This window comes from Rhodnius prolixus, unplaced genomic scaffold, assembly GCF_049639745.1.
Source record: "Rhodnius prolixus isolate KJV_2025 unplaced genomic scaffold, Rpr scaffold_4, whole genome shotgun sequence".
Classification (NCBI taxonomy): domain Eukaryota; kingdom Metazoa; phylum Arthropoda; class Insecta; order Hemiptera; family Reduviidae; genus Rhodnius; species Rhodnius prolixus.
Window position 1 is genome coordinate 19,357,542 of NW_027411614.1, and position 27,133 is coordinate 19,384,674.

General features: G+C 31.9%; 1 protein-coding gene across 5 annotated transcripts; it reads right to left on the reverse strand.

The window, feature by feature from the left end:
* Positions 1-1,394: 1,394 nt before the first annotated feature.
* LOC141455962 (UNC93-like protein MFSD11) lies at positions 1,395-25,718 on the reverse strand. 5 transcript variants are annotated; one of them, XM_074131481.1, is made up of 8 exons: positions 25,568-25,718; positions 9,916-10,085; positions 9,615-9,791; positions 7,082-7,344; positions 4,200-4,325; positions 3,378-3,546; positions 2,231-2,366; positions 1,395-1,597 (listed from the first exon to the last, which is right to left on the reverse strand). In XM_074131481.1, exons 1-8 carry the CDS (start codon positions 25,664-25,666, stop codon positions 1,427-1,429), a joined length of 1,311 nt encoding a protein of 436 aa, XP_073987582.1. In that variant the 5' UTR covers positions 25,667-25,718; the 3' UTR covers positions 1,395-1,426. The 5 variants fall into 5 exon arrangements, with proteins under 5 accessions (XP_073987582.1, XP_073987581.1, XP_073987580.1 ...); XM_074131480.1 differs by having other exon boundaries at positions 3,378-3,564; XM_074131479.1 differs by having other exon boundaries at positions 3,378-3,567.
* Positions 25,719-27,133: the final 1,415 nt, after the last annotated feature.

Below are 27,133 nucleotides of genomic sequence, written 5' to 3' on the forward strand. Positions count from 1 at the left end.
CTAAAAGAGCTTTACAAAATTTTTTTTTTTTTAAATCTGATGTTAACACTCAAAAGTTTATCAACATAAACATTTTCTTTGAACTCGAATCAATGGTAACACATTTTCTTTTTAAAATATAGCTAGAATAAAAAAAAAAAAATCTCTACAGACAAAATTCTGAATGTGGGAGATGAATTGACCGCAGGAAATAAGCTATACATAACGGTTTAAGCTATCTAAAAATTTCTATATTCTCTAAAGGTTTTTCTTTAATTTGGAAGTAAATGTTTCTTAGCCTAAACATTTGATTTAAAATGCTTTTTCAGGGAATGTTGATGTAATGAGGAAGAAACGCTTCCTGCAATATAATTATATTTGTAATAAACAAGTTTAAGAAGTTTTTTTTTTTTTTTAAAGTAAGATTAGGAAGATGATCCGCATATAATGAAATGTCATCATCATACATTTGAAATGTTTTTCAGAAATTTAAAAAAACTAATAGGCTGACTATAAAATTGTCTGGTTCACTTTGTTTTGTTTTTATATAATAAAGTGTCTTTATGATTTGTAAAAGGGGAATTCTTGCTCATAAATTGTTGTAATTTAATGTGAACGTTTCCATTATCAGTTCGTTATCTTTATTGATTCGGTACAGAGTACCCAGGTTCAAATGGACCTTTTCGGATCAAGGATCAGCTTAGCGACTGAGTTATCGCTTTCAGTTCCAGTCTTTGCTGCCACAAGCCTCTTTACCTTCAACGTTAACTGTTTATGATCATATGTCATTCATTAGTACGATTTCATCTATTAGTAAATAAAACATTTTAATTTCCTTGAAAATTGTCTGATCGATTGGACCCTACGTTTCCCATTGTTTGAATGGCTGACATGAGCAAATTCAGTTCTAAGTGATCATATTGATCATAGACGGTTTGATCTAATATGAAAGATGTTGAAAGATGAAGTTATTGGTGATGTTTTCATGGATGGTGATAGTGATTTGTCAAGTTATAAAGGAAATTGAACAGTGATTCAGAAAGGGAAACGTATTCCGATTCTCAAAAATCAGATGATAGTTTGATGATCAAGGATTAGACAAGAATAGGAAGTACAACTGTTGGATGAAGGAAATGGCAGTGGCAAACCAGACTACTAACTCAAAAATTTGCCAACTAAGAACCTCAAGAAGAACCAACAACAGAACGGTCCATTACTGTCGAAAGTGTTATCATATGCGTGAAATATTTTTTTGTATTTTTTTTTAAGCATTTAAAGTTTTATGTAATCTAATGGATTTCACCCTTTCTGTCAACATGACCAAGCTTTTCCAATTGTGATTTTTTTTTCGCATCCCTACTGCCAGGTTAAAAGAATAGAAATGGAGATTATTTTTAATAAAAGAAAAGACAAAATTAACATAACAAATTTAATCTGTTCACACATTTTATGTAGCAGTGACGTCGGTATTATTCTTTTCTGTCTTGCCAATAGATTCTTTGTAATCAACCCAAACGAAAGCAATTGTTCCTATTAAGCCCAACACAATCAATATGATTAACTGTAAATGAAGTCCAAGAGAATTGCTGCAGAAGAAAAATATTGCCATTGAAACACTCTGTAAATAGAACAACAATGTTAAATTAGAAATTATAATTGATGATAACAGTAATTTGTAAAGATTACACAGTATAAAGATTAACAATTATAATAGTTGTGATGTCTATCAGCGGTCAGAAATTTTTGTTTTTAATATTATTTGTGATGTTTGGCAATTATGGAACTGTATGAATTTCTACGTTGTATTTTATTGGGGCTCTATGTGTCAGGTACCATTCGAGGCCAATTTTTTTCAAAATTAATTATATTTTGTTAGTTACAATGTACACAAAACTTCAATTCCCAAGAAATGGAATTTTTTAACGAAGACTCTCACTGGACATTGCCGAACATTCTTACTCTTATAATTCAATACCAGATAAATTATGAACCAGGTTTTGATTTATTTTTTTATTTTTGTTCTTCGTATTATTTTTCAATTTTTTTTATGATACTCAAAGATTTTTTTTGGTATACGTATATTTTAAAGCCTTAAAAAAGATATAAATATATCTATATGTTTTATTTATTAACGAACCTCACAAATAACAAACAGTAAACATTATAATAATAATAATAATAAAAAATTAGAAGTCTGTTTCAATAATTCGTAGTCAATTAAAATGCCAAATTAGTTGAAAAAATATTTTACTTTTGTAAATTTGTAGAGAGCACAAGTATGTGCGCTGAACTGTGGATGCAATTCGGCAATCAGAGGAAATATCTGGGTATTGAGACAGCTATCTCCAATACCTATTAGGAAACTGCTTAATAATGCTAACCACATGCTGAAAACATGAAAAAAAAAAAAAAAAAAAAAAAACAGTAATAACAAAAAATGAACAAGATTTACTGAGTTATTAATAATAATAATTTTGGAGGGGACGTCAAATACGTGGGGCTAACTCCTCTCCAATTCGATGTACAGCATCGAGACTCCCAAAAGGCACATCTACATAAAATTCCGAATCGAATGACACCTCATTCATGAAAATCGGTTCACGCGATTAGGCGCTACGTTGTTTACAAAAAAGGTAACAACAACAACAACAACAAGGAGAAGAAGAAGAACAAGAACAACAATTTTTGAAAATGCCGTTTTTGCTCATTTTCAGCAACTTTTTTCTCAAAATCTATTAGATCTGGGTTGTTGCAAAAAAATTACAGTTATAAAGGAGGGTTTGCCCTATATTTTAAAGAAAATTTGGGAATTTTCTTTTTTTTAGAAAAAGAGAAAAAAATTGTCAAAGTTGGGTGTTTTTCAACGTTACGCTTTTTCGTGCAGTTTTTGACGATCAACCCTTATACAACTGTCCTACCGGACAGTTTTAATATATTTGTTCACAAGATTCATCTAGGCTATTCACACGTATGGCGTAAGACTCTAAACGACTCAGCTACTAAAATTTAGAATCGATTTACATTTCATTTAAGAATGTAAGTTCACGCGTTTGAGGTAACATTGTTTACCGGCAAAAAAAAAGGCCTTTTAAAGGTTTTCTAGAAATTACACCATCTGTGTTGCTTTTCTTATGAATAAGGATAACTCCTTACTTTTACAGGAAATTTTGGAATTTTTATTTTTTATAGAAACTGGAACAAAATTTTTAATTTAGATTTTTTCAACAGTACGTTTTCGTCAGTTTTTGACAATCAACCCTTATACAACTGCCCCACCGAATAGTTTTAATAAGATTTATCCAAAGCATTTCAATCTTCAAAGCAAAAAACAGAAAATTAAAACAAATAAATAAAGCTTCAACAACAATGTTGTGATTTATAAATTGTATCAAACTAACTTTGATTTTATTATTGCTGTTTTAGAAGTTTCGCCAAAAACTGCATCACTTGGTATATTAATGAATATTATGCAAAAAGCTATTGCTTCTAAAATAAAACCCGTAATGACAATACTTCTTTTAGAAATCTTCAGTCTCATTTTCCGAAGCAGCATGTTTACCAAGCCGCCTGTTCTGAAACAAAAACCTACTAATTTTAAATTATTGATACTAATATTTTAAGAAGAGTAAATAAATTTGTATTTATTCATCATAAATAGTTCTACATGATTGGTTACAGTTATTGTGCGCTATCGTTTCTTCTGAAAATGATCAGATTAGTAACATTCTTCAAAGCTGTGTATTTTTTCCTCTCTTTAATGATCAGTTGGTTTTTAACTTGTAAAATTCAAGGAAATTTAGCCTAATACAGGCAGAGCACTTTAAGTGAGATTATACTCAGGTACTTTTAGTTCAAAATTTTAATAAAATAAATAAATTTTCAGTTAATATTCTTAAATGGCATATTTCATTAGCAAATTTAAAAAGAAAGCCTTGAATCTCCACTTCAAATGAACATTCGACCTCCAGATTTTGCAACCTTTAAGATCATTGCAACAGAAAATAAATTTAATACAATAACAAATAATAATAATTAATAAATAAAATGGATGGTTTCATTAATTTATCTTCATTTCCTTTAATTTGATTAAAAAGAGCAAAAAAAAAAAAGAAAGGTACTTGAAAAAAAATTCAAAAAACTTTTAGAATTATCTAATCTTTTTATCTAATTGCTTAAATTTTAAAACTGTCAAAAAATTAAGAGAACTCTCTTTACTTAACCAATTGAATCTCCTAATCCATAAACTAGACCACACATTGGCACCAGTTGTTTGGCCTTGTTACCAAATTCTTGAGTGAAGCCAACACTAGGGGGATATATTCCACCTCCGAAAGATTGTTGAAAACCTTCAGAATGAAAATATTCATTTGCATTATAAATATAATGTAACCCATAACATAGCAATGAAATCAGTATATTTGTAAGAATGATAAAAATTGAAAAGCTAACATTATGTAGTAATAAATCGTTTGTCAAAAGTTTTGGTTTCCTTACAGCTTGAAAAGGGCGTGCCCTAACAAATTTTCTATAGATTTTTATCAGAAATACATGTTTTTGAGCTTCCTGATTACGAGAGATCATCGAAATGTTCTGAAAAGCTCAAATCAAAGAAACTGCAGACATAACATCCGCTATCGAATGTGAAGCTTGGAGAGTTGTTAAGCGTACACTTCACAAACCTTGAAAACAGGAACGCAGTAGAGGAAAAACGGAAAGAAGAGGAAAATGAAGTTTCAGAACATCTGCCTGCGAATTTGTTCGAAAAGTGAACTTGAGGCGTGTTTAAGATTGTTGTAAATACTATCAGTCGCCAGCACCGCAAATGGAAAACCCAAACTGCGTTTGTTTAAGCTTTAGACTTGTATCCCATATTACAAGACATTATTGTCTTAATCTTTCTACCTGTCGGTGGTATTTGCGCCTTAAAAGGCACTTTATATTTGTACAGCCTGTGATTGTACTGTGTTCATCTAAACCCGTTTATCACAAGTGCTACTCTTTCAGTTTTTCGTGGTTTCTGTCTTCCTAGATTCTATGAATATGTTATCTCGCAAAATGCTAGCAAAGCATTTCATTGATATTGTTGACTGCTTGTAGAAAATATTTTTTTTAGAATTAAAAAGTTATTGGTCTCTTTCATGCACAGAACAATTTCTTTTTATTGACTTCTATTGATGTAAAACCAAGTTCATATAATTATTTTCTTATTTTGATTTTTAAATGAAACTCATTTTTTGAAAATTTATCATTATCGCCATACAGAAACAACTGATAGTTTCTATAAATATCCATCAAATATATATATATATTTTCGTTCAATATCCTTGAAAAAGCTTCCAACCCAATTTTTCTTTAGCCTAATTACAAATACGGAGGTTTCATCCATCATCAGAGGTTAATTCACGTGGAGAATATGACATCCACCCAAGAAAACTCGTAGAATTGAAGGTTTCTGTAACAATTCACAACAAGCAATCCTTCCCTGATTAGTCTAAAAACTTTCTCATTATCATGCAATAATTTATACTGGCTTCTGCTAGGCATATTTCTTTATTAATAACATCTTATTTGGCTTCAATTATATAATTTTATGAGTTTTCTATTACATGTTCTCTACACAAAACTCATAATTCAATGTCTGTAGATGGGTAAAAATCCAAAACCGGTAAAAAATAATAAAAACTTGCATACTAGAAGTAAAGTCAATGAAATCCAGATCTACAAACCCAATAATAATTTCAAAGTTCGGTTTGACAAGCCACTTATAAATTATCATTCTAACAAGTTCATTTATTTTACATTCATTCTTGTTGTAAATCTCCCGGAAGATAATAAAAGTAGGAAGAAGTTTTTTTTTTTGCAACTGTGTAATAATGTGATAATTATTTCACAGGTTAAATTAATACTTTAATCTCAAAGTTGAAAATATTTGTTTAACTTTTAAAGATTAAAATATTTTTTTTAAAGCTACAGAAAACAAATATTTTTTATCAATCAAATAAATCTTTAACCTTCAGAGATTAAAATAATTTTTTTATCTAAAAAGTTCAAAATACTTTTTTAAGAGGGCAAAACACTTTTTTTTAATCTTAAGATATTAAAATAACTTTTAATCATTGAGTATTGAAATACTTGCACATTCCTCGATAATAGGTCTCGATGAAATTCAAAATAAAGCTTACCATTTGGATAAAATAACATATTAAATAATTTTTTGGAAATCTTTGTGAAAAATTGCCTGTATCGAGAGAACCATGTCCGAAGACCGGAGCTGCAATAAAAAGATTTCTAGCGCCAATGAACTTAGATGTTGACACGTCATAAATAAAATAATATAAGATATTAATAATAAAAATAACAACAATTAAAGGAAGGGATTAGCCTAGTGGTTAAAGTATACTGGATTTCAATACGGAGATCTCGGGTTCTGGTCCGTAGATTTTCTGAGCTATAAGAGGTTCTTGGCGCCAGTGACCTCAAATGTTGACGCGCCTTAAATTAAAAAAAAAACTGATTACTTTCCATAAGCAGAAGTCTGTCCCACTAAATTCTCGGTAAGATATTGAGGAAAGTTTTTATATTCAACAAATGAGATGGCTTGGTGTGAACCCATAAATCGATTTAAATACCAGATGTAAGCTAAGCAGAGAAACTTTAAATAGCCATTTAAGAGAAATAAAATAGAAATAGAAATATTTAAAAGAGAAAATAAAAATAGCACTCTATTTAAAGTAAAAGAAATGCAAAGCACAGAACTTTTCGACATGAATATCCCTACAACAATACATATTAGATGAAAGTTAATCTTAAAATAAATTAATGTATAAACATAAAAAACATAAAATCATTGCATATTACAATTAACTTAAACTTAACTTAATTAATGCCATTTCACTTCTTTTGCATTGCAACTATATACTATTATTTACAATTTAATTGCTCTAACCATTTTTTCCCAATGAATGTTCATAAGCGATGTCCCACTGACTAATGAAAAGTAACAGATGGGATTATTAGCTTTTGTAACTGACAACAGTTACACAGTACTGGGAATGCCCTTTTCCTTAACATCCATCAGCGGATAGAAAAAATTATCTCTTACCTCCAAAAATAAATGTTAGAAGAAGTATTAATATTTTTTTGGTTCGAAAAATTTTCCAGGTCTTTTTTAAAGCTTGCACAGGTCCTTCATGTCTTATTGGTATTTCACTGTTATGACGTTTTGGTGGTCCCAAAAGTGCCAATAAAATACAACCGATTGCACCAAGAGAACCTAATACGTATAGTAGACGATGTCTTGTGTCATAGTCTATACGAGTTTTTCCTGTTAGTTGAAATACTGCATACAAATTACCAAATATTAGCCTGAAAATTTAGAATAAATTAATTACAACATTTAAAAAATATAGTACAAAATAAATATGGTGAAAACACTCGCACGACTTACTCTTACTTTCAAGGTTTAACTTATACATTTTCTACAAATTACAATATTTATATTAAATTCTTTTCCAGCATTACAAAGTTAAACTGGCAATTAACAGAAAACCAACCTCACAGTACTCCAAAAATACTCACGTGTATGTGAGTAACATTATTATTATTATTAACATTATTATACAGTGAGTTCGCTGTTCCTAAGAGCCATTGTCGAGAAAATGATAATTTAAAAATAGGTACATATTTAAAATTCAGAAGTATGTGTTTTAATTTTCTCTTTATTCGGAATTTTAGTAAAAATATAACCCTCCTTATCAGTGCTTAAGAGGTAGGACCGTAAATTACTCAAAAGTGGCACTTTAGAGGCAATTCATTCATCGCCTTTAGTCTAGAACTACCCTTAATCAAACTTTCTACGAATAACGTTTGAAATAAAAGCTGTTAATTTATATGTTTTTAATCCATCACTTGACATTGTTTCCATTCCATGAATTGTGGTAGAATTTTGTAAGAAAATCTAAAGATACTGGAAAATCTTTTCAGTAAACTAGCACTCCAGGGCAGCAGTTTTATTATTATTGTTTAGAAATTTAGTTTTACATTGTATCATTATGTTAGTGAAAAGCCAGTGCAATTTACAATAATGGCACCTTAGATGGGTATCTAACCACCCCTCTCCAAAGTACTTCTAATCAAATTTTCTTGGAGAAATGTTTGAAATAAAAGTATTACATCTAGATACTTGCAGCTTCTACATTTAGATTAAATAGAAGCCACAGTTTCCATCCAACGTTTGCTAAAAAAAAAAAAAACATGAAATTAGGATAGAACGAGAATAAGGAAATTATAATGCTCTTAAATTCTTTAAAGAGTGCCTAGAACCACCAGTTTTTTCTTTCTTGACCGTTCTCTCACTCCAAGAACCTATCTTAAACGGCTCAGCTTAGTTGGTTCAGGCGTGACTTAAGTACAAACTCATGAAAACTCCGATTAAATATTAGAGTAGATAGATAGATAAATGTTCTGTATTTAGTGTTTAAATATACACATTACAGGGGTTCTGTGCTATAATTTTTCAATACAATGAAATAAAAATCAATATAAACTGCGTGCAATACGTAAACTTAATTAAACTAATTATATATACATGTATATTAAACTAAAATATTAACTAAAATTTAATAACAGAAAATAATACTTATTCGTTAAGGCAAAAAGATCTTATCTTTAATGCTTCTATTGTAAACAAATATATTCTATTTAGATGGTCCTTATTTTCAATACATAGAAATTTATTATATTTATATTTAGAAACTCTGATAGGTGGTGGCGCCTAATTGGTTGATAAATGGGACATTCTATTAAAAGGTGTTGTTTCGTACTTTCAAATTACATATTGTGCAGACAGCTTGCGTACCTATAGAGTGGTAGCCTCCACTTTTATACTTTTATCATTTGCTACTCGTAGTTGGCTCACAACCCTAATTTTGTCAATCGCACAATTGTATTTAACGTACTCCTCTATCATACCTAGCCCACTAATATGCCTGTAAACCGAACTATAGCTTGAGTTAACTGCTCTTTGAATATCTATAGACCTCACATGATTTGTCCACTTCTCTATCAGATCCGGAATATTTTTCTTAATTATTGCGACGTCTGTTTCAAAAATAACATCTGGCTCTCCGATAACAGTCAGCCATCGCCGCAACTGACTGAACCAATTCCTGTCTGCTCCTCCTGTACTTACTGTTTCTAACTGTTTGAGCTTGTTAAAACACAATTTTGGCAACCTACTCTCTTCCATTGCCGGAACCCTAGTCTAATAGGACAACATTTTCTTAAAAACGGTGACGCTTAACGGTACCCTTTCAGTTTCTAACCGAACTATATAATCGGGGAAATATTAGAGTAGGAATGGTTTAACTCTTTTGAGCTCACACTATGGACAATTAAGTTTTATTTTTCAGAGCACTAAGCCTCTGATAGAAGTATATCTGAGTGGATTATTTTATTGCAAACACTAGTAATTTTTTGGCTCTTTCTAACAACCACTCTACAGTTAGCAAATAATGTGCATTAATATTGGTTATGCAAAGTATCTTCAACTCAAAATCTAAATAAACAAACTATCTAAACTTTTATTAGCCCACAATATTTTAGGTTTGGCGTATATGCATAAAATAAATACTCACGATGAAGAATACAGGAACCAAAATAGCCCAACATTTCTGGACATGGTCTCTGGGTCCGAATTCAGCACAACATAATGACCCTCACCTACCCACAGGAAGGAACCTCCAACTCCAGTTAAGAATATGCCAATGTAAGTAACATACAATATTTCCAATGTCAAGCTGAACATGAAGATACTAAAAATAGGAGTATTTATAAAATGTTAAATTACTTTTAAATAGTTCCACGTGAATCATTAACAATATTGAATTTATGTATGTATATTTCAAATAATCTGTTTACTCATTAAAATTTACATACGTGATGCCCATAGCTCCGATTAACAAAGCAAGTTTAGTACCGACAAGCGCCACTACTGAAGGTGCCAACCACAAGAAGATGCCATAGACCAAATACACCAATCCTAGAGATACGTAGCCGTCCACATTGTACCACGGCTTATCCTGCTTTATGCTTGCATTGATAGTTTTCTATTGGACAAACGCACAAGGTGATCAACAAAAATTAAAAACAGGTCAAGAATTTTTTAAAAAATATATTATTTAAGAAAACGATAAAAAAACCCTCATTTTTCATAAAATGTAACCATTTTCTTAGAGGTATTTGGTATTATTTTATAGACTCATCTTCCAATAATAATAATAATAATAATAATAATATATATTTATTGTTTAAAGATAACATCTTCTAACAATGAGTTTGGTTTTTTTTTTTTTTTTTTTTTTTTTTTTTTTTTTTTTTTTTTTTAAATAAGTGGAAATGCAATAAAAATAGCGTACAAAAAGAAAAGAAAAAGTATCCATAAAAAACAAGAAAAATAAAATGTATCCGTCAAAAATACAAAATAAAAAACAAATTATTACAAAAAAATACGGTTTCTTTTTATACAATACAATTTGACTATGTACAAGTTTATCAATACAATCATAAACACTGTCACTCATCAATTACAAATGTACGAAGCTTCAAACAGTTAATTACATAATAAAACAGATCATTCAATTTATTTAATGAATTTATTATAAGAAGATCTTCAATGCTATAATTTTGATTGTCATAATACTTGTCAATGAATTGTTTTCTTATGTTATTATAAACAGGACATGAGAATAGAAAGTGCTGTAGAGTTTCAAATTCCAATTTGTTACAGATAGTGCATACGACCGAACCATCTAATACGTATTTTGAACCTTTATAAATAATCTGTGTTATGGACTTGTTGCTCAATCTGAGTTGCATTATTAATCTAATTTTGTGAATGGAACATTTAAACCTAATGTATTCCTCACCACTATTCAGACTACTAATGCTCCTATACAAAGGGTTAAATTTGGAGTGTACAATTTTATTGATATTTAGAGATAGGCAATGGTTTGAAATTTTTTCAAGAATATCTTTTTTTGTTTTCCTGTATTGAGTACTTAATTCTAAATCCTTGAGACTGGCACCTACATCAAAAAGAAACAGATCTATTTGACTGTACCAGTTATGTTCTATTTTATTATAAGGCAATCCATTTATTTCTTTAAGTTTATTGAACAACACTTTAGGTAACCTATCGTCAGACATTTCCATTAATTTACCAACATAATTAAAAATTCTGTTAAATATGTTAACAACCATTGGAGTGACACCAGTTTCAACCATTATATAATGATCAGGAGTATTAAAAGGCAGCAGATATAGTTGCTTTATGTACTTAATCAAAATTTTACTTATATCCGGAAAATACCTCGCAGACCAAACCTCTGAAGCATACATTGCAGAGGAGGAAACAATAGAATTAAATAATTTAATTTTACTTTCCCAAGTATCAGATTTACCTCCCGATAAGATACTCTTGACAATACCTAAAGCTCTGTTACCTTTATTTATAAAATACTTTGTTGCAGACGAAAACTTACAAACTGAATTGAAGGGTACGCCTAGATAATGATATTGATTTACATATTCCAAATTTATTTGATTAAGTGAAAGAGGTTTCAGTTTTTTGACTTTAAAACTTCTCCGAAAAACCATTACTTTAGATTTGTCGGCATTCACTTGTAAAGAATTTATATGGCAATATTCAGAAACAATTTGCAATTTTTTTTGAGCATCAGACCATGAATCAGCGAATAACACCAAGTCATCAGCAAACATTAGAGTTAAAATATCAACAGACCTCGTGATCGAAATTCCTGAGACACCTTTTTTTCTAAGAAAATCCTCAAAATCCGCAATAAAGAGAATAAACAATAAAGGTGACAAGGATTCACCTTGTATAACACCTTTAGTTATATCAATCTCCCAGTTCGATAAAACATTATTCACTGATAATTTAAATGAGGCATTTTTGTATAATTTACTAAATAATCTAATAAATTTACCACTCACTCCAAGAGAATCTAATTTAGCCCATAGTTTATTATGATCGACTGAATCGAACGCTTTTCTAAAATCAATAAAAATACCAAATAGATACTTTTTTTTAATTTGAGATTGAATGCTTGCCACTGAAGACAAAATAAACAAATTATCCACACAGGAGCGCCCATGTCTGAATCCAGATTGTGTTTCTGGTATAATACCGTTTAGCTCTACCCAAGTCACTAGTCTTGTACGTAGTATTGAAGTGAATAATTTCGTTATTGTGTTCAAAAGACCAATACTGCGATAACAGTTCGGGTCATGAGCATCTCCTTTTTTAAATAACAGAACAGATACTACTCTTACCCAGTCTTGAGGTATATTTTCTGTTTCAAACACAACATTAAATAGATTTAATAAATAATGTTCCCATGAAGCAGGTAGATGTTTAAAAACTTCATACGGGATCCCATCTAGTCCTGTGGACTTTTTATTTCGGGACTTACCTATCGCATACTGGAGTTCTGACAAGGTTATATTACCATCAAGAGAAGGATTTGAATTATTGCATAAAACAGAGAGTGAGGGGGACGAAGTAGTAAAATGTTCACAAAAAAAGTTATACCATAGATCAAAATTTATAGGGTTTATGAATTTATTAGAAGGCTTCAATTTTCTAACTACTTGCCAAAATTGTTGAGAATTACCAACTACCGCCAAATTATTTTTTATTTCCTCATAATATTGTTTTTTAACTAGCTTTAAATGTTTTCTATAAGTATTTCTCAATGTTATATAATTTGTCAATTCTGAATTAGAAAAACATGATTTTTTCCATTTACGATAGGCTACACGCATTTCTCTTTTAAGAATTTTACACGACAAGTTGTACCATCGGTTCCTATCATTTGAACAATCCGCAACAGTTTTATTTTTAATCGGTAATCCAGAGGAACAAACAGTATTAACGAAATTACAGTATAACTCAGAACTATCGACACTATTAAAATAAATATTGGAACTATTTTGTAAATTTTCATGAAATATTTTAATTAATGAATTATCCCATTTCAAATATTTTAAGTTTTTATTTAATGTCATCGAATAATTTTCTGAGTTTTTAATACTTTGCACTTGCCCTTTATACCTGATTGAAAGTATACACGCATTATGTTCATAAAAAGGAGATAAATTTTTAATTTTCAAGTTAGCAATTTCATGAAGCAAATTATAACTACACCATACCAAATCGATCGTACTGCTATTGCCTGAAAATGATATAAACGTAAATTTAGAAGGTGTGTCAGATTTAGTCCGACCGTTGCAAACAGCTAAACCCAAAGATTCCATGGTAGATGTCAGCTGCTTCCCTTTCTTATTAATTACTCTATCCAGCGCTGTTCGCGGATGATTGAGAGAGGTATCTATAAAAATAGATTCTTCTGTTTCATCTAAATCACCGATGCGACAGTTAAAATCACCGGCAATAACATATTTAGTGTCAATTGGAAATTTTTCATAGAGTCCATGTATGTATTCTGTTAGTGATTCAGTACAAAATATAATATCACAACTAGGGGGCCAATAGTTAATTCCTATTACATATGAATTATTATTCAAATTGATTTTAACAAATAGCCATAACACACATTTATCTAGCACTTCCAGAGTATAACCTAAATTAGATTTATAGAATAACATTATGCCACCACTTGCTCTACCACGAGATTTATCTTTTACAGCGCTACTATAGCAATATTTATATTCTTTTAGAAAAGATGGTAAACAAAAGCGATCCTCTAATACCCAAGTTTCCACAATGCAGAGCAAATCGTGTTTACAAAAATAGTTAATTTGATGATGATCTAGATTATTTAAGTTATGCAAACCTGAAATATTCCATATTAATACATTGAAATTAACAGTGGGTAAAGGCTGAGAATTAGTTGCTTGAATTGAAGTCAAACTTTGAAGAGGAGACTGCGAGGCGTGTAGTGAGATCCCTGAAGTACCTATTACAGATGTCTGTTCTTGTTCACTAACAGATTCATTATATATTATTTCGGAGGTTCCAGAGCCTGGGAACGAGGTTTTAAAAAATTGTCTAGAGATCCCCTTTGGCTGGTAAAATGTTTTTGATCGCGTCTTCTCTTCTTGCTATCGGTCGAAATTCTCGAAGTTAGAGAGGATACGTCAGTATCATCACCATCATCAGAATATACTTCAACCATTTCGCGTTCACCTTTTATATTAGCTAAATCAGCGATTGATTTAATTACTGCAGCTGGAGAATTATCTTCTTTCCGAACCAGTACTCTGCCACGACTAAACCAAACATATTTTATTACTTTGTTTAATTTAAGTTCTCTGGCCTTTTTGTAGAGAAAATAATTTGAAGGCGACATTTCTTCAAAAATTCTAATGGTTGAACTTTTACCAAGAGAATCTAAACACAACGTTCCTTTCTTGGCTTTATAGAGTTGAAAAAATTTATTTTTCAACTGTAAATTAACAAATTTTAGAATTATAGGTGGATAATGTAATTTAGTATTTGTCTTCAGACGATACACAGATTTAATTGAAGAGAGATCTAGATTAAAGTCTATAAAATCAGCAATTTGTTTGACTATATTTAGCAGATCTTCATCTGAGTTATAATTAACGTTAAGTATTCTCAGACCGTCGTAATGAACAATCTGCTGTGTGTAGTTAAAGGAAGACTGCAAATTTAATAATTGGATTTTTGCCTCAGTTAATTCTTTTTGAAGAGAAACTATTTGTTTGTTGGCTTTACGAAGGTTGCATTTTAGGCTGTCAACAGACTCTTTTACTTCTTTTCGAAATAAATCAATCGAAGTAGATATATTCTGATTTTCAGTTTTGACAGACTGCAATTCAATTTTGATAGTACCCAGTTCCGTTGAGATATTTGTCATACCTTGTTCAAGACGGGCTAGTATAGAAGCAACAGAGTCTAATCCCCCTCCACTTGCGCTAGCTGTGCCACCACTTGGCCCCACTGAACTTGGTTGTTTATTCATACTTTAGACTAAACCAAGTAAACAATTGAAATGAACAAACAAATTAAAATCACTAATATTATATCTATTGAAATATTGTTTTTACACAGTTAGTTTAATCAAAAAACGCCAAAATAAGAACAGGAAATGAAAGTACTCGACACATAGAACACTTCTATAAAAAAAAATTTCGAAACTATAATTATAAACCACTATAATTTAATAAAAATAACAGAACGACAAGCGAGATGTTAACTGGTTGAAGCACCAAACCAAACTGATCTTCCAATAGTTTATCAAAAAAAAACATAGCGTTTTTTGACCTTGTTAACAGCTGTACTGATTCTAGTCGGAACAATAACAAAAATATATAGGGAAACTACAATAAATCTAAATGTCTATTGTACCTTGATAACCACACCATTCAGATAGTTAGGCTGACTTGGATATGGTAATGATGTGAAATGTTTGGACTGGTCAATGTTAATTTAAACTAAGCACCTGTAGTGAAGTGGTTAGGAGAGATGCAATATCTTAACAGTTTGTTACCCACATATGGTACATTTTCATCAGTTGTTGACTGACCCAGGCGAACTAAAATGTTAAGAAATAATAGGTGAAGCTGAATGCGCTTTTTTGATAGAACCAAACAAAGGTACTTTCCAATGAAGTAAAATAAACTAACTTTTGAATGTATACGAAATACATGCTAAAACTTTACCTACCAATGTTAAGTACAGATTAAGATGAATTAGTTTGGCATGAGAAAAAGATCTCCAGGAGAGCAAGTTAATGGTTAATAAGTAAAAGAAGAGTCAGTAATACCAAAATTTACAGAAATTGTGGCTCCCTAAGTTGTGTTAGTCATAGAGTGTACAGTCTGCAAAGTATACATTGTTCGTCGTACAACAGGCGAGTTTGCTAATACAACTGGTGTTAAGTACACTTAACTACAGCAAATTGCTTGAATATGGCTTACAGGCTAAGAGCTTGTTTACAGCTCTTAAATATATAAATTATTATACTGTGCAAGAAAATGCAAGCGCAGATGGCTAGTCTTTAAAAGAATAATGACCTTGTCCATTTAATTACACAGCAAAGCAATTATAATTCTCATCCCTGCTATTGCAATCGCTCAGCAGGTAATTCATTCTTTGAGAGGTTGGAATTTAGGTTTATAACGATAACATTACCTCGTTATCTAGTTTAGCTCATCATTTTTTTTTACTACCCAGAGTAAATATTATTGTTAATTTCAAAACTTCCAAAATACATCTTTACTCATTCAAAGTCTAACGACTCATTTGCAGTCAGCTACCTTTATTAATTTTGCATTTTTTGTTTTTACTTCTCTTCTATTAAAATAAGAAATTTGTTTCAATGTGTAATTTTGATTTTATAATGACAAATTATTAGTGTTTAATACTTTTTCAGAGTTAAAAAGAATATTGAACCTTGTAACAGAAGCAACATTATGTTTTAGCCATTTTGTCTGTGCTTGTGAACATCTAAAGCTCTTAACATTTGATTATTGCTTAGAAAATCACTTGGAAAACTACTTATTTCCCGATATTAAGGAAAATACTAGCTTTACTGCCTTAGCAATATATTCTGTAGAAAGGGGTTGAGAAAATGCATAAAAATGATTTATCGCGTGTATTCTTTCTCTTTGATAATAAGATAAAAAATTGAAATACGATTAATCAATAACAGATTTTGAAATGGCCTAGCACCTTTAATTTTGAAGATGTCGAACTGCCGTTTCCGGTTTCTTTCATAAATTTTTGTATTCTTTAAAACTGTGAATATGAAAGTGGGGGTCATCTGCAAACACTAGTTTTGGACGCGCGATTACCGCGTACGCGGGCATGTATCTAAAATCAAGAAACGTATTCTGAAACTAGAGGTGACGGGCAACAAATTTTTCCTCTACCATTTTTTTCTTAGATCAACTGTTTAATCATGAAATGTATTTGAGACGTCTTAAAATAAACACCCTATAATAAAACTGTCCTGTAGAACAGTTGTATAAGAGTTGATCGTCAATAAATGCACGAAAAAGCGTAACGTTGAAAAACACCCAACTTTGACCATTTTTTTTCTCTTTTTCTATAAAAGATAAAATCCCCAAATTTTCTTTAAAATACAGGGCAAATCCTCCTTTATGACTTCCATTTTTTGCAACAACAAAGATTAAATAGATTTTGAGAAATACGTTGCTGAAAATGAGCAAAAACGGCATTTTCAGAAAATGTTCTTGTTGTTGTTGTTTATTCCATGACTTCAGGATGTTATTGATTACCGATGATTTTGAAATATCCCATCAAATTCATTATTATGCCGAAACGCTCTCTTTTTGCAAAATAATTTGGAACTCTAGAAAAATAGTGGGCAAAAATTTACTCAAGTTGAATACGTTTAAACGCTGTAATCACATGAATTAATGCTAATTCCGAAAATTCTAAGTGGGTCGTCCCTAAATAGAGTTGCAGATGAGTGATATTTAATTTCGGATTTACTTCAGCTCAAGCCATTGGCATAATAGACTTCACTTTTCATCTTTTTCATGACATAGACTCACTCAAACTTTTGAATTGTGCACTGGAGAGATTCCATCTTGAGTTCTGGGATCTGTTTGGCTCTTTGAAATATTTTATTATTTTGATTTATTTTAAATATTTTTAACTAATTTATTCAGGTTTATTATTACAGTCACAATTTAACAAGAGAACTATTTCCACACACCGTTTATAAAGCACACAATATACTAATCCATAATAACGTCATATCAGTAGTATTATAATAAGTAAGCAAATAAATAAAGATATCTTTAAGAATGAATAAAAAAAAAAAAAATTAATACACTTTTTGCTCCAACATTATTTTACTAAGAAATTACATAACAGATTTTATTTTATTTAAATATTGTTATTTTGTCAAATCTTCTATAATGTTTTGATTAATTCTAATTACCTATTTTTTCATTCACTAGACTGAAACATTTAGCCCCAAAGTATTGCTCTTTCATAACTGAGTAACATCACTCAAACAAACCGTTCACCTTGAAAAAACACATACAAAATACATTTATTTTTAAACATTACTTTATAAAAGCAGTGTCCATCCCCACTCAACTTACAGATCTTAGAATTACACTTGGGATTGTAGAAAAGGCAGTTGTGGCATAACCACAAGAATTAATGGATTGAAAAGAAGCGAGTAAGAGGTTTGGACTGTATAAAAGAATGTAATCTAAACGCAAGACAAAACAAGTTAGGAAGACAAGACCGGAAGGAAAGAAAAAGGAAGAAGAAGACCAAGAGGCTTCAAGAAATAGAGATTATGACCCAGGATCGGTAAATGCGGAGGATTTAGGTAAATCCTGAAACTGTAATGGTAAAAATGTTTATTATGATCCAGGATCGGTAAATGCGGAGGATTTAGGTAAATCCTGAAACTCTAATGGTAAAAATGTTTATTAAAAGAAGAAGCAGAGGTAGCTACGTAACCAAATCCAAATTCCGTATGTAGCTAAAGTACGATATCTGGGATTATCGTGAGACCGTCGACTCACATGGAATTCCTATATCAGACTTAAAAGAAAGATATGACATCGTTTACCAGGAAAACAATCCAAACCAACTTTTAAAAACAGAAGACTGTTTTATTGGATAATTATTCGACCTATCTGGACTTACGGAGCTGAACTATTGGGTTCAATCAAGCCTTTCAATTTCCCTCGCATCCCAATCCAAAATCTTCCGCCAAATCAGTGACGTTCTCTTTTGTGTCTCCAATCTCACCATCAATAATGACTTAAATATCTTTTTAGTTTCCGATATGTTTATATCTAAATCTAAAAAATTCAACTCCAGCCTTCTCACCCATGGCAGTCCTCCAATATCCTCATTATCATCTATCACTCTTCCTGAGAACTCTGGGCATCATGTGAAGTGCAAGTGGCCTTGAGACCATCTCATACAATAATGAAAATTTTGAGTAAGGGAGGCATTCCAATCGGAGTGTACTTCGTCAAGTGTTACATGTATGTATTATTTTCATCTCTGTGTTCTATTTTATTTATTGTGTGTAGCACAGTCGTAAGTAAATAAACGAAAAGAAGAAGGAGAGTAAAAACACTGACATTTCCGAATATAGATGAAATTCTAAAACCGGTTAGCGTGAAGAAAAACAATTATAAGAACTTCTTTATTCATATATAATCCAAAAAAATCATCGACGTATTTGAAGAGACAGATTATATTTTAATGTCTTTAAGATGCACAACAGCAAAATACATTAAACTCATATTACAGATACAGTTTTAAAGTGAGACAATTAAAAAGATGAAAGCATCATTAATGCGTAGAACACGGAAAAATGTTTGTTGATGTATGTGTTGTTTGTTGTCTATAAGCTACATCTGATACAGTTTGGAAGCAAAAACTGCTGGAGAAAACAAGGTAACTTATTGTATGCATTAACTCGCTTCTCGTTCAATGGCAAATTAGAGTAAATACAGCAATGCAATTTATCCGTACAAACATCAGAACACCTCAGGATTGTAAATTAAGTTCGACTTTATTCAATATTATAATCAGCGTCTTAGTGATCTACAAGAGAAGCAGTACAGCCTAACCTGAAGGTGCGTGCAAGCAACAAACAGTAAGATTTTTAAGACTCGAGGGCAATGGAAATTCTTATGAAATAGGTTCTGGAAAATTATTTAGAGGAAAACCCTTCAAGACTGAGATTCAGTACTTCCCCTCGTTAGATACAAATTAATTTTACTTATTTAAATATTAATTTTAACGCTTACAAAATAATATGAATATCAATTTGATTTGACCCACTACAAAAACTTTTTGCAGCGAAAATTCAAAACAGAATTGATTATTATTGTTTTTATTATTATTCATGTAATATTAAAACTGGTAGGGCAGTTGTATAAGGGTTGATCGTTAAAAAGTGCACGAAAAAGCGTAACGTTGAAAAACACCCACTTTGACAATTTTTTTCTTTTTTTCTATAAAAGATAAAAGTCCCAAATTTTCTTTATAATACAGGTCAAATCCTCCTTTATAACTCTAATTTGTTTAAACATATACAGGGTGAACCAGTAAGTATTGTCCATAGGCCTACTGTGTGTAGTACATCTAAAGTTGAGTTCAATGAAGTATTGGCCAACTTCATATTTTCCACTATTCTTGAGTGACGTCACTTTAATTTTTTTTTCTAAAATCAATACTTTTTTCCAATAAAAATGTTATTACTCAGAAAGTTTTAGTCTGAATTCGATTCTGATGACACGGTTAGAAAGACAGATAAATTTTCTAAAAATTGATACCATTTCGAAGCTTAAGTTATTCTCCAAACAGCCTTAATCTTCTTCCGGATGCTGGAAAAATAAAAGTAATCGATTTTTTTAAGAAAACTCATTAGGCCCTTATGTGATCATTATCAGACCTAGGTGCTGGCACTTTTTTTAAAAGTTTCCTTGTTTAATGGGCTTTCAAACGGTATATCATTTTCCAGGATTCCTTTAATCTTCGTATGAGAAATTACTTTTGTTTTGCAAGAAAACATACAGCAGTGCTAGTGTATTGTGTTGTTTAATTCATTGAAAACTCTTTTAGATGGACCAATAGTCAATTTTAAAGTTACACAACGTGATTGATGTTGCAATTTTAATTTGTTAAGTTCGAGCGTGATTTATGTTCGATAAGTTTCATTTTCGACAAAAAAAAATAGTTCCCAGGTGAACGTAGATCCAAAAGCGCTCACGACTTTTTGTGCCAGATTTCTCAAATTAGTAAATTTTTCTTTCGTGACATAATAAATTTGGTAAAATTAGGATGAATCTCGCGTGTCATAAAATTATTCAAGGCAGGTCGCGGGTTGGCTATCCTTCTTCTCCTTCCTGCATCTCAGTACCTACTATTTATATCTACTCATCCTTAACTTATTTACAATGTAGGAAGTTTTATTCATCCATCTTTATAGCCCTGGGTGCCAGTACTCGATATTCTTGCCTTCATGACCTCTCGTCACGTTACTCTTTATGAAACATTGATTTAACAACTCTCTTACTGATTAGTATGAATAATACTACAACTTATTAGCAAAGTCTACCACATATTGTAGTATAACTGTTGCTGAAGAAGATAATGATCTTGTACCTTTAAAAGATGCCTTTAAATATTTAAGTGCATTTTCTTTCTTACTTAGCATGGGTATTATTATTATATGTTTGAGATCTCCTTCTTCACTGCCTCTGTAGCGGCGAACATCTCTTAATGCTTCGGTACAGATGTGATTAGATTCACCTGCTTAGTGCAGTAACAATTCTTTTTCTAACATCGTAGCTCCCATATTAAAAAAAAAACAAAAAATTACGCATTAATTTTTGAGGAAATCATTGACAAATAAAAGTTAAGGCAAACGCAGGTTTATTGGCTAAACTTGAAAAGCCAACTCGAAATATCCGTAAAAAATGTTAAATAAATGTTCACTTTCAATTGATTTTATAGCTCAAATTTTTTTAGCCCAGATACTTTTCTTAGCCATTGGTGATAATTTTATGGAATATATGGAATACTACATAGTTTACATAATACACATAATTTACTAAAGAAACTCAATTCTGAGAATTGTACCTAGTTAACTGTTTCATTCTTAAAAGAATTTAGAAACTGAGCAAGCAAATTTCAGGATTACCGGAATTATGTTCACGAATATTTAATATCAAATATATTTCTGGACTAAATATTGTTTTAATAACGACTACTTTTGTTACATAAATTCAATTATGAAGGTGAGATAAGAAATTCTAAAATTAAAATTGTTTTCTTTCTTTTTTTTTTGTGTAAAACTTTGTTACCGTGCAAGTGACATCAAATTATTGATTAATTATCAATAATTAAGTATTGTCAAGATGAATACAGCTCGTCTTTTTTAAAAATTATTTTGCGTTAAATCATCTTTATGCTCCAGATTGCAATTAAAGCCAAAACACAGAATATCAAAAACAATTGTTCCGAGGGAAGGGATTAGCTAAGCGGATAGCGTATTGGATTCCAACGCGGAGATCCCTTGTTCGAATTCAGCTGCTGGCCCTTAGTTTTTTTTTTCTTTCTTACAGTTCACTGTCCGGTGATGGACAGTGTTGTTTGTAACGAGAGAACACTGTCCAGAGGCGGGCAGTGCACTGAAAAAAGCTCTGGGCGCCAATAACCTCAAATGTTGACGCACCTTAAATCATTAAAAATATTTGTCCATGATATATTTTAATCGAATACGTTTGAATCTGTCCCCAACCATCTTCAGTCTAAATACACAAACGATCTGTAGAAGAAAACATGTAGAAATCTGACATGTCAGAGCCATAGAAACCAGACATAATCTGACAATTAAAATCAATTACATCTAAGAATACAAAATGCAGCTTTGTAAAATTTGTTTGGAATATTTAATGCCTGTAGCGAATATTTAAATATATATATATTTATTTATATATATATATATTTATATATATATATATACCTATATATTTTTTTGTTGCTTAATTGTATATAACTGTAATTTTTTTTTTTTTTTTTTTTTTTTTTTTATTATCCTTTTAATGAAATTTACACCTGTACCTACAGGTACAATAGGTAAATGCGATGAATGTATGTGAATAGCGTGGCAGACGTGAATGACGGTCATCCATTGATGGCCGCCGTTAGTCACCCAGTTGGTCACGGGGCCAACGGCGCCTCAGCCGTCTTCGAGGATTGGAGGGTAGCGTAGTTGTAGACAGGTTTGCAGCTAAAGGGTTGGGATGCAGTGAGAGTTTTTGGTGAAAATTTTTGTATCGAATTTTGGCAAGTTCGGAGATAAGTGGAATTTGGAGATCTGTATGTATAGTGTGGTTGCTTACGTAGAATGGAGCGTCTAGTATGCGGCGGAGAATTTTGGATTGCAGTGTTTGTAGTCTATTGAGGTTGGATTTTTTGGCTGTACCGTAAAGTTCGAGTCCGTAAGTCCATATTGGTGTGAGAAGGGCTGTATAGAGTCGTCGTTTGTTCTGTAGTGAGAGTTTTGAGCGTTTGTCGAGTAGCCTGGCTAGAAGTTTGTATCGTTTGTTTAGTTCGGTACGTTTAAGTCTCGTATGGGGGTTCCAGGTAAGTCTCTTGTCTAGGTACATTCCAAGGTACCGCACATGGTCGGCTGGTGGGATAGGTGTGTGATGTAAGAAGACAGGTGGCGGAGTTTGACGTTTGAGTGTGAAGACTATGTATTTAGATTTAGTTGGGTTAATTTTTATACGCCAGTTTTCTAACCAAGGTTCTATTGAGTGAAGGTGGGACTGTAGTGAGCGTACTGCGAGGATAGGGTCAGAGTGTGTGGAGAGAATGGCAGTGTCGTCAGCGAAGGTGTAAATAGAGGTATTAAGGTTAGAAGGTAAGTCGGCAGTGTAGATTGTGTAAAGAAGAGGAGCTAAGACACTTCCCTGTGGCACACCAGCAAGGACGGGATAGATGGAAGAGTGAGTAGTGCCTTGAAGAACTTGAAAGAATCTGTCAGAGAGGTAAGAGCTGAGTATGAGGTAATAAGTGCTAGGAAGGATGCGTTTTAGTTTCCACAGTAGACCTTCGTGCCAGACTCGGTCAAAGGCTTGCGAAACATCGAGGAATACTCCAGCGCAGTACTGTTTTCGCTCGAGTGAAGAAGCGATGGTGTCTACAACACGATGGGCCTGCTGGATCGTCGAGTGGCAGCTTCTGAAACCAAACTGATGGTCCGGTATAATTTCGAGAGATTCTGTAATTTCGTAGAGGCGTGGTAACAGAAGTCTCTCGAATATTTTGCCCAAGAGAGGCAGTAGGCTTATCGGTCGATAGGAAGAAGGTAGTTGAGTCGGTTTGTTGGGCTTGGGTATCATTCGAACTGTAGAAAATTTCCAGAGTATAGGGTAGTAAGTAGTTCTGAGAATAGAGTTGTAAATGGTAGTGAGGAAGACTATTGCTTTTTTGGGTAGTTGGAGTAGGATGTTGGCAGTAATTAGATCGTAACCAGGGCTCTTTTTTTTTATTGAGATTAATAATGACTTGCTTGACTTGGGAGGGTGTGAACGGTTTTGGAGGCATAGAAAGAGGTAAAGGTATGTCTAAGTCCCTAATAACGTCTTGAGTATGTTGTGAGTTGAGAACGTCAGGATGCGGAATGAAGACAGTTGAAAGGTGCGTTGCAAATAGTTCAGCTTTTTCCGAGTCACATTTAGCCCAGGAACCGTCAGTAGTACGAAGAGGAGAGGAGGTAGGTTGAAATTTTAGAATACGTCTAGTGGCAGCCCAAAGGGAATTGTCTTCAGTAGTCAGAGATTTGGTATATTCGGTGTATTGTTTGTTGTAGTATTTGCGGAGTTCTTTTTTAAGTTGGTTTGTCAGGTGATTAAGTTGTTGTTTATGAGATGGGTATTTTGTACGTTGCCAGAGAGATCTCGTTCGTCGTTTGTTAGTTATGAGTGTGCGCAAATAGAGGGGTAAGTTATAAGGTATGCGAGCAGGTTGTTTAGCGGTGCAGTTAGTCGTCGCTTGCCAGATACTCTGCTGTAATTTAAACCTCGTTTTTACATACATTGAAGTTAAAAATATTAAAAAATAATATTCCACTGTTGATTAAAAAAAAAATGCAATTCTGTATGTAATGTTTTCTTATATGATGTTGAATTTAATTGATTGCTTAAGTCTAATCTCTTTGGCCTAGTGTCCGATTGCTCTCCTTCCAGATATATTTATGTGTTTAGAATGAAGAGGGATCTAAGGTGATATGTAACGTTATTTGTTTATATTTATTTATTAATTTATCAAATTTGTTTTTAAGAGGCTTTGTTTTGACAATTTATACACAACTACTAGTAGTAGTATCAGTAACAGACCAGCGGTACACTGAGATATGGAATTATTTCTCAATGAAGCAGCGTATCTTTCTAGTAGTACTAGATTCATTTCATTAAAAAGTAAAATTATTTTTGAGTCAAGGGAAAAGAATTAACAAATGGGGCCACAACACCTGAAAATAAAGTGTTTCTGGTATCCTACCTTGTAGATATGTAGTGACTCTCTTCAAAATGATATCCCCACATGATTATTACAGGATCTACGCTACATAGGAACTAAAAACTGTCCACATTAGATGACGGGAATAGATCACACTTTGTTCTTGAAAGTCTGCACTACCTGCAAGATCTATAACAAGCCTAAGTGACACTGTTGTTGTCCGCAACCGGATGACAGAGTTAGCCAAAGCTGGGTTGGAGTAGGCAAACTAAATTGGAATTTCTACCCCTCGATCAATCCTTCTGCTCCGAATAAATCGCCGAATGGAAGATATTGATATTAAATATTAATAATAAAATAAAATATTAATATAAATAAACTTCTCATTATCAAACGATTTTGATCAAATAAATTTTTAGCTAATTTCAATAATTTCACATGATCTAAAAAAATGTGCTCTTTTGACTAAATCTTGCAGAGCGGAAGCGGTTACCCTGACCACGCGCGACATGATGTTGGGTATAAATGAATAGTACTTACTTGCATGTTTGTTACGGTGAAATCTGCCGAAAATATTACTAAAAATGCAATGCCTAGGTGAACAATATTGAACACCTGTCTATCGAATGGTATCAACATTCTGGTGATCTTCTTTCGGCACAATAACTGTGAAGTAACTGACTTTAGTCAGTCAGAGTTTGCTTTTTTACCGCTTAATGCAGTAGTGGGGGCGATCAGTAGTACTACTCCTTCTGAGAAAGCCAGCTGATAATTAAGGTCATTAAGATTTGTATACATATATAAGGTAGCATCCCTGCATAATGCCTAGTCGTATGAACTAACAGAAATTTCAGTCACTCTTAAGGCTGTTGACGAATAGTTCTACCCTTAGTCGACTAGTGACACTCCATTTGCTCCAAAAGTAGCTCACAGAAACTTAAAAAAATAACTGATTATTGGTATCAGTAAAAGTATATAGGTATTGTATCAGTGTTCACCATCTAATTGGCTGTATTCGTAAAAAATAAAAACAACTTCAACAACAATGATAGACCACAATTAAAACTTGGCAGAAACGAAGTAAAAATGTTCTGGGAATGCTTAAACCAAATATTGGACAAAAATGATTATTTTTTATTTCAAAATAAATATACTTTTCACGTAATAAAAGACTCGCTTTTTTCATAGCAATAATGACATTTACGGAGAAAAACGAATACATTTAGATCCATTCTTCTTAAAAATTTAATTCGTTTGATTAAAGAAAAATCACTGGGGAAGAAGAGTTTTACAAACTTAATTAGCCTGCAGCTGAAGAGATGGAGAGATTTGAACGTTTCGACATCTATGAGGGACCCTTAGAAATTTTAAATTAATGTTTTTGAATTAGACTGCAGATGTACGTGAAAGAAAGAACCTTACTACTTAAAGTATTCAGAAATAGGCTTTCACTTAGTTGAAATTATATGTTTATAAGCTCTGAAGATGACTGAATAAGCAAACGAAATATTGGTAATATGAAAAGAATGGTTATTCTTTCTTGACCAACCCTCTACAACAAAAGAAAATCTTATATGTATAGAAATAGAAAAATGAAGTCATTTTGATAACTCTTATTGTTTATAAAATATTTTTACATTTACAAATTACCTCTAATCAAACTGCGGTATTCCTCTTTAATTTTAAGGACACTAGTTTAAAGGAATTCCCACAAGTAAAATGTTCCAGGAAATATTTAAATTTGGAATTCCGATTAGCAATATTATCGCGAAAAGTGAGCACATCTGTTTGATGAATTGTCACCAAAACCTTAGCCTCAAATAGAACTGTTCAGCAAGTGTAATTAGTGCTACTTGAATGATGAACATCGTAATTCTTTTTATTTCTATTATAAGGAACACTCCCTTTTGACTTTATGTACCGTATTTTGCTTTCATTTTGAAAGAAGATATAAAATGTGACTTTTGAAGTGACATTTAAATACAGTGCACTCGATGGTTTGATCAAAGTCAATGTTTTGGGCAACCTTTTGGGCAAAGCATACTTCACATATTTGAACTGAAACCAGGTCAACATAATTTTTTGTTTCACTGGATAAGCAATCTC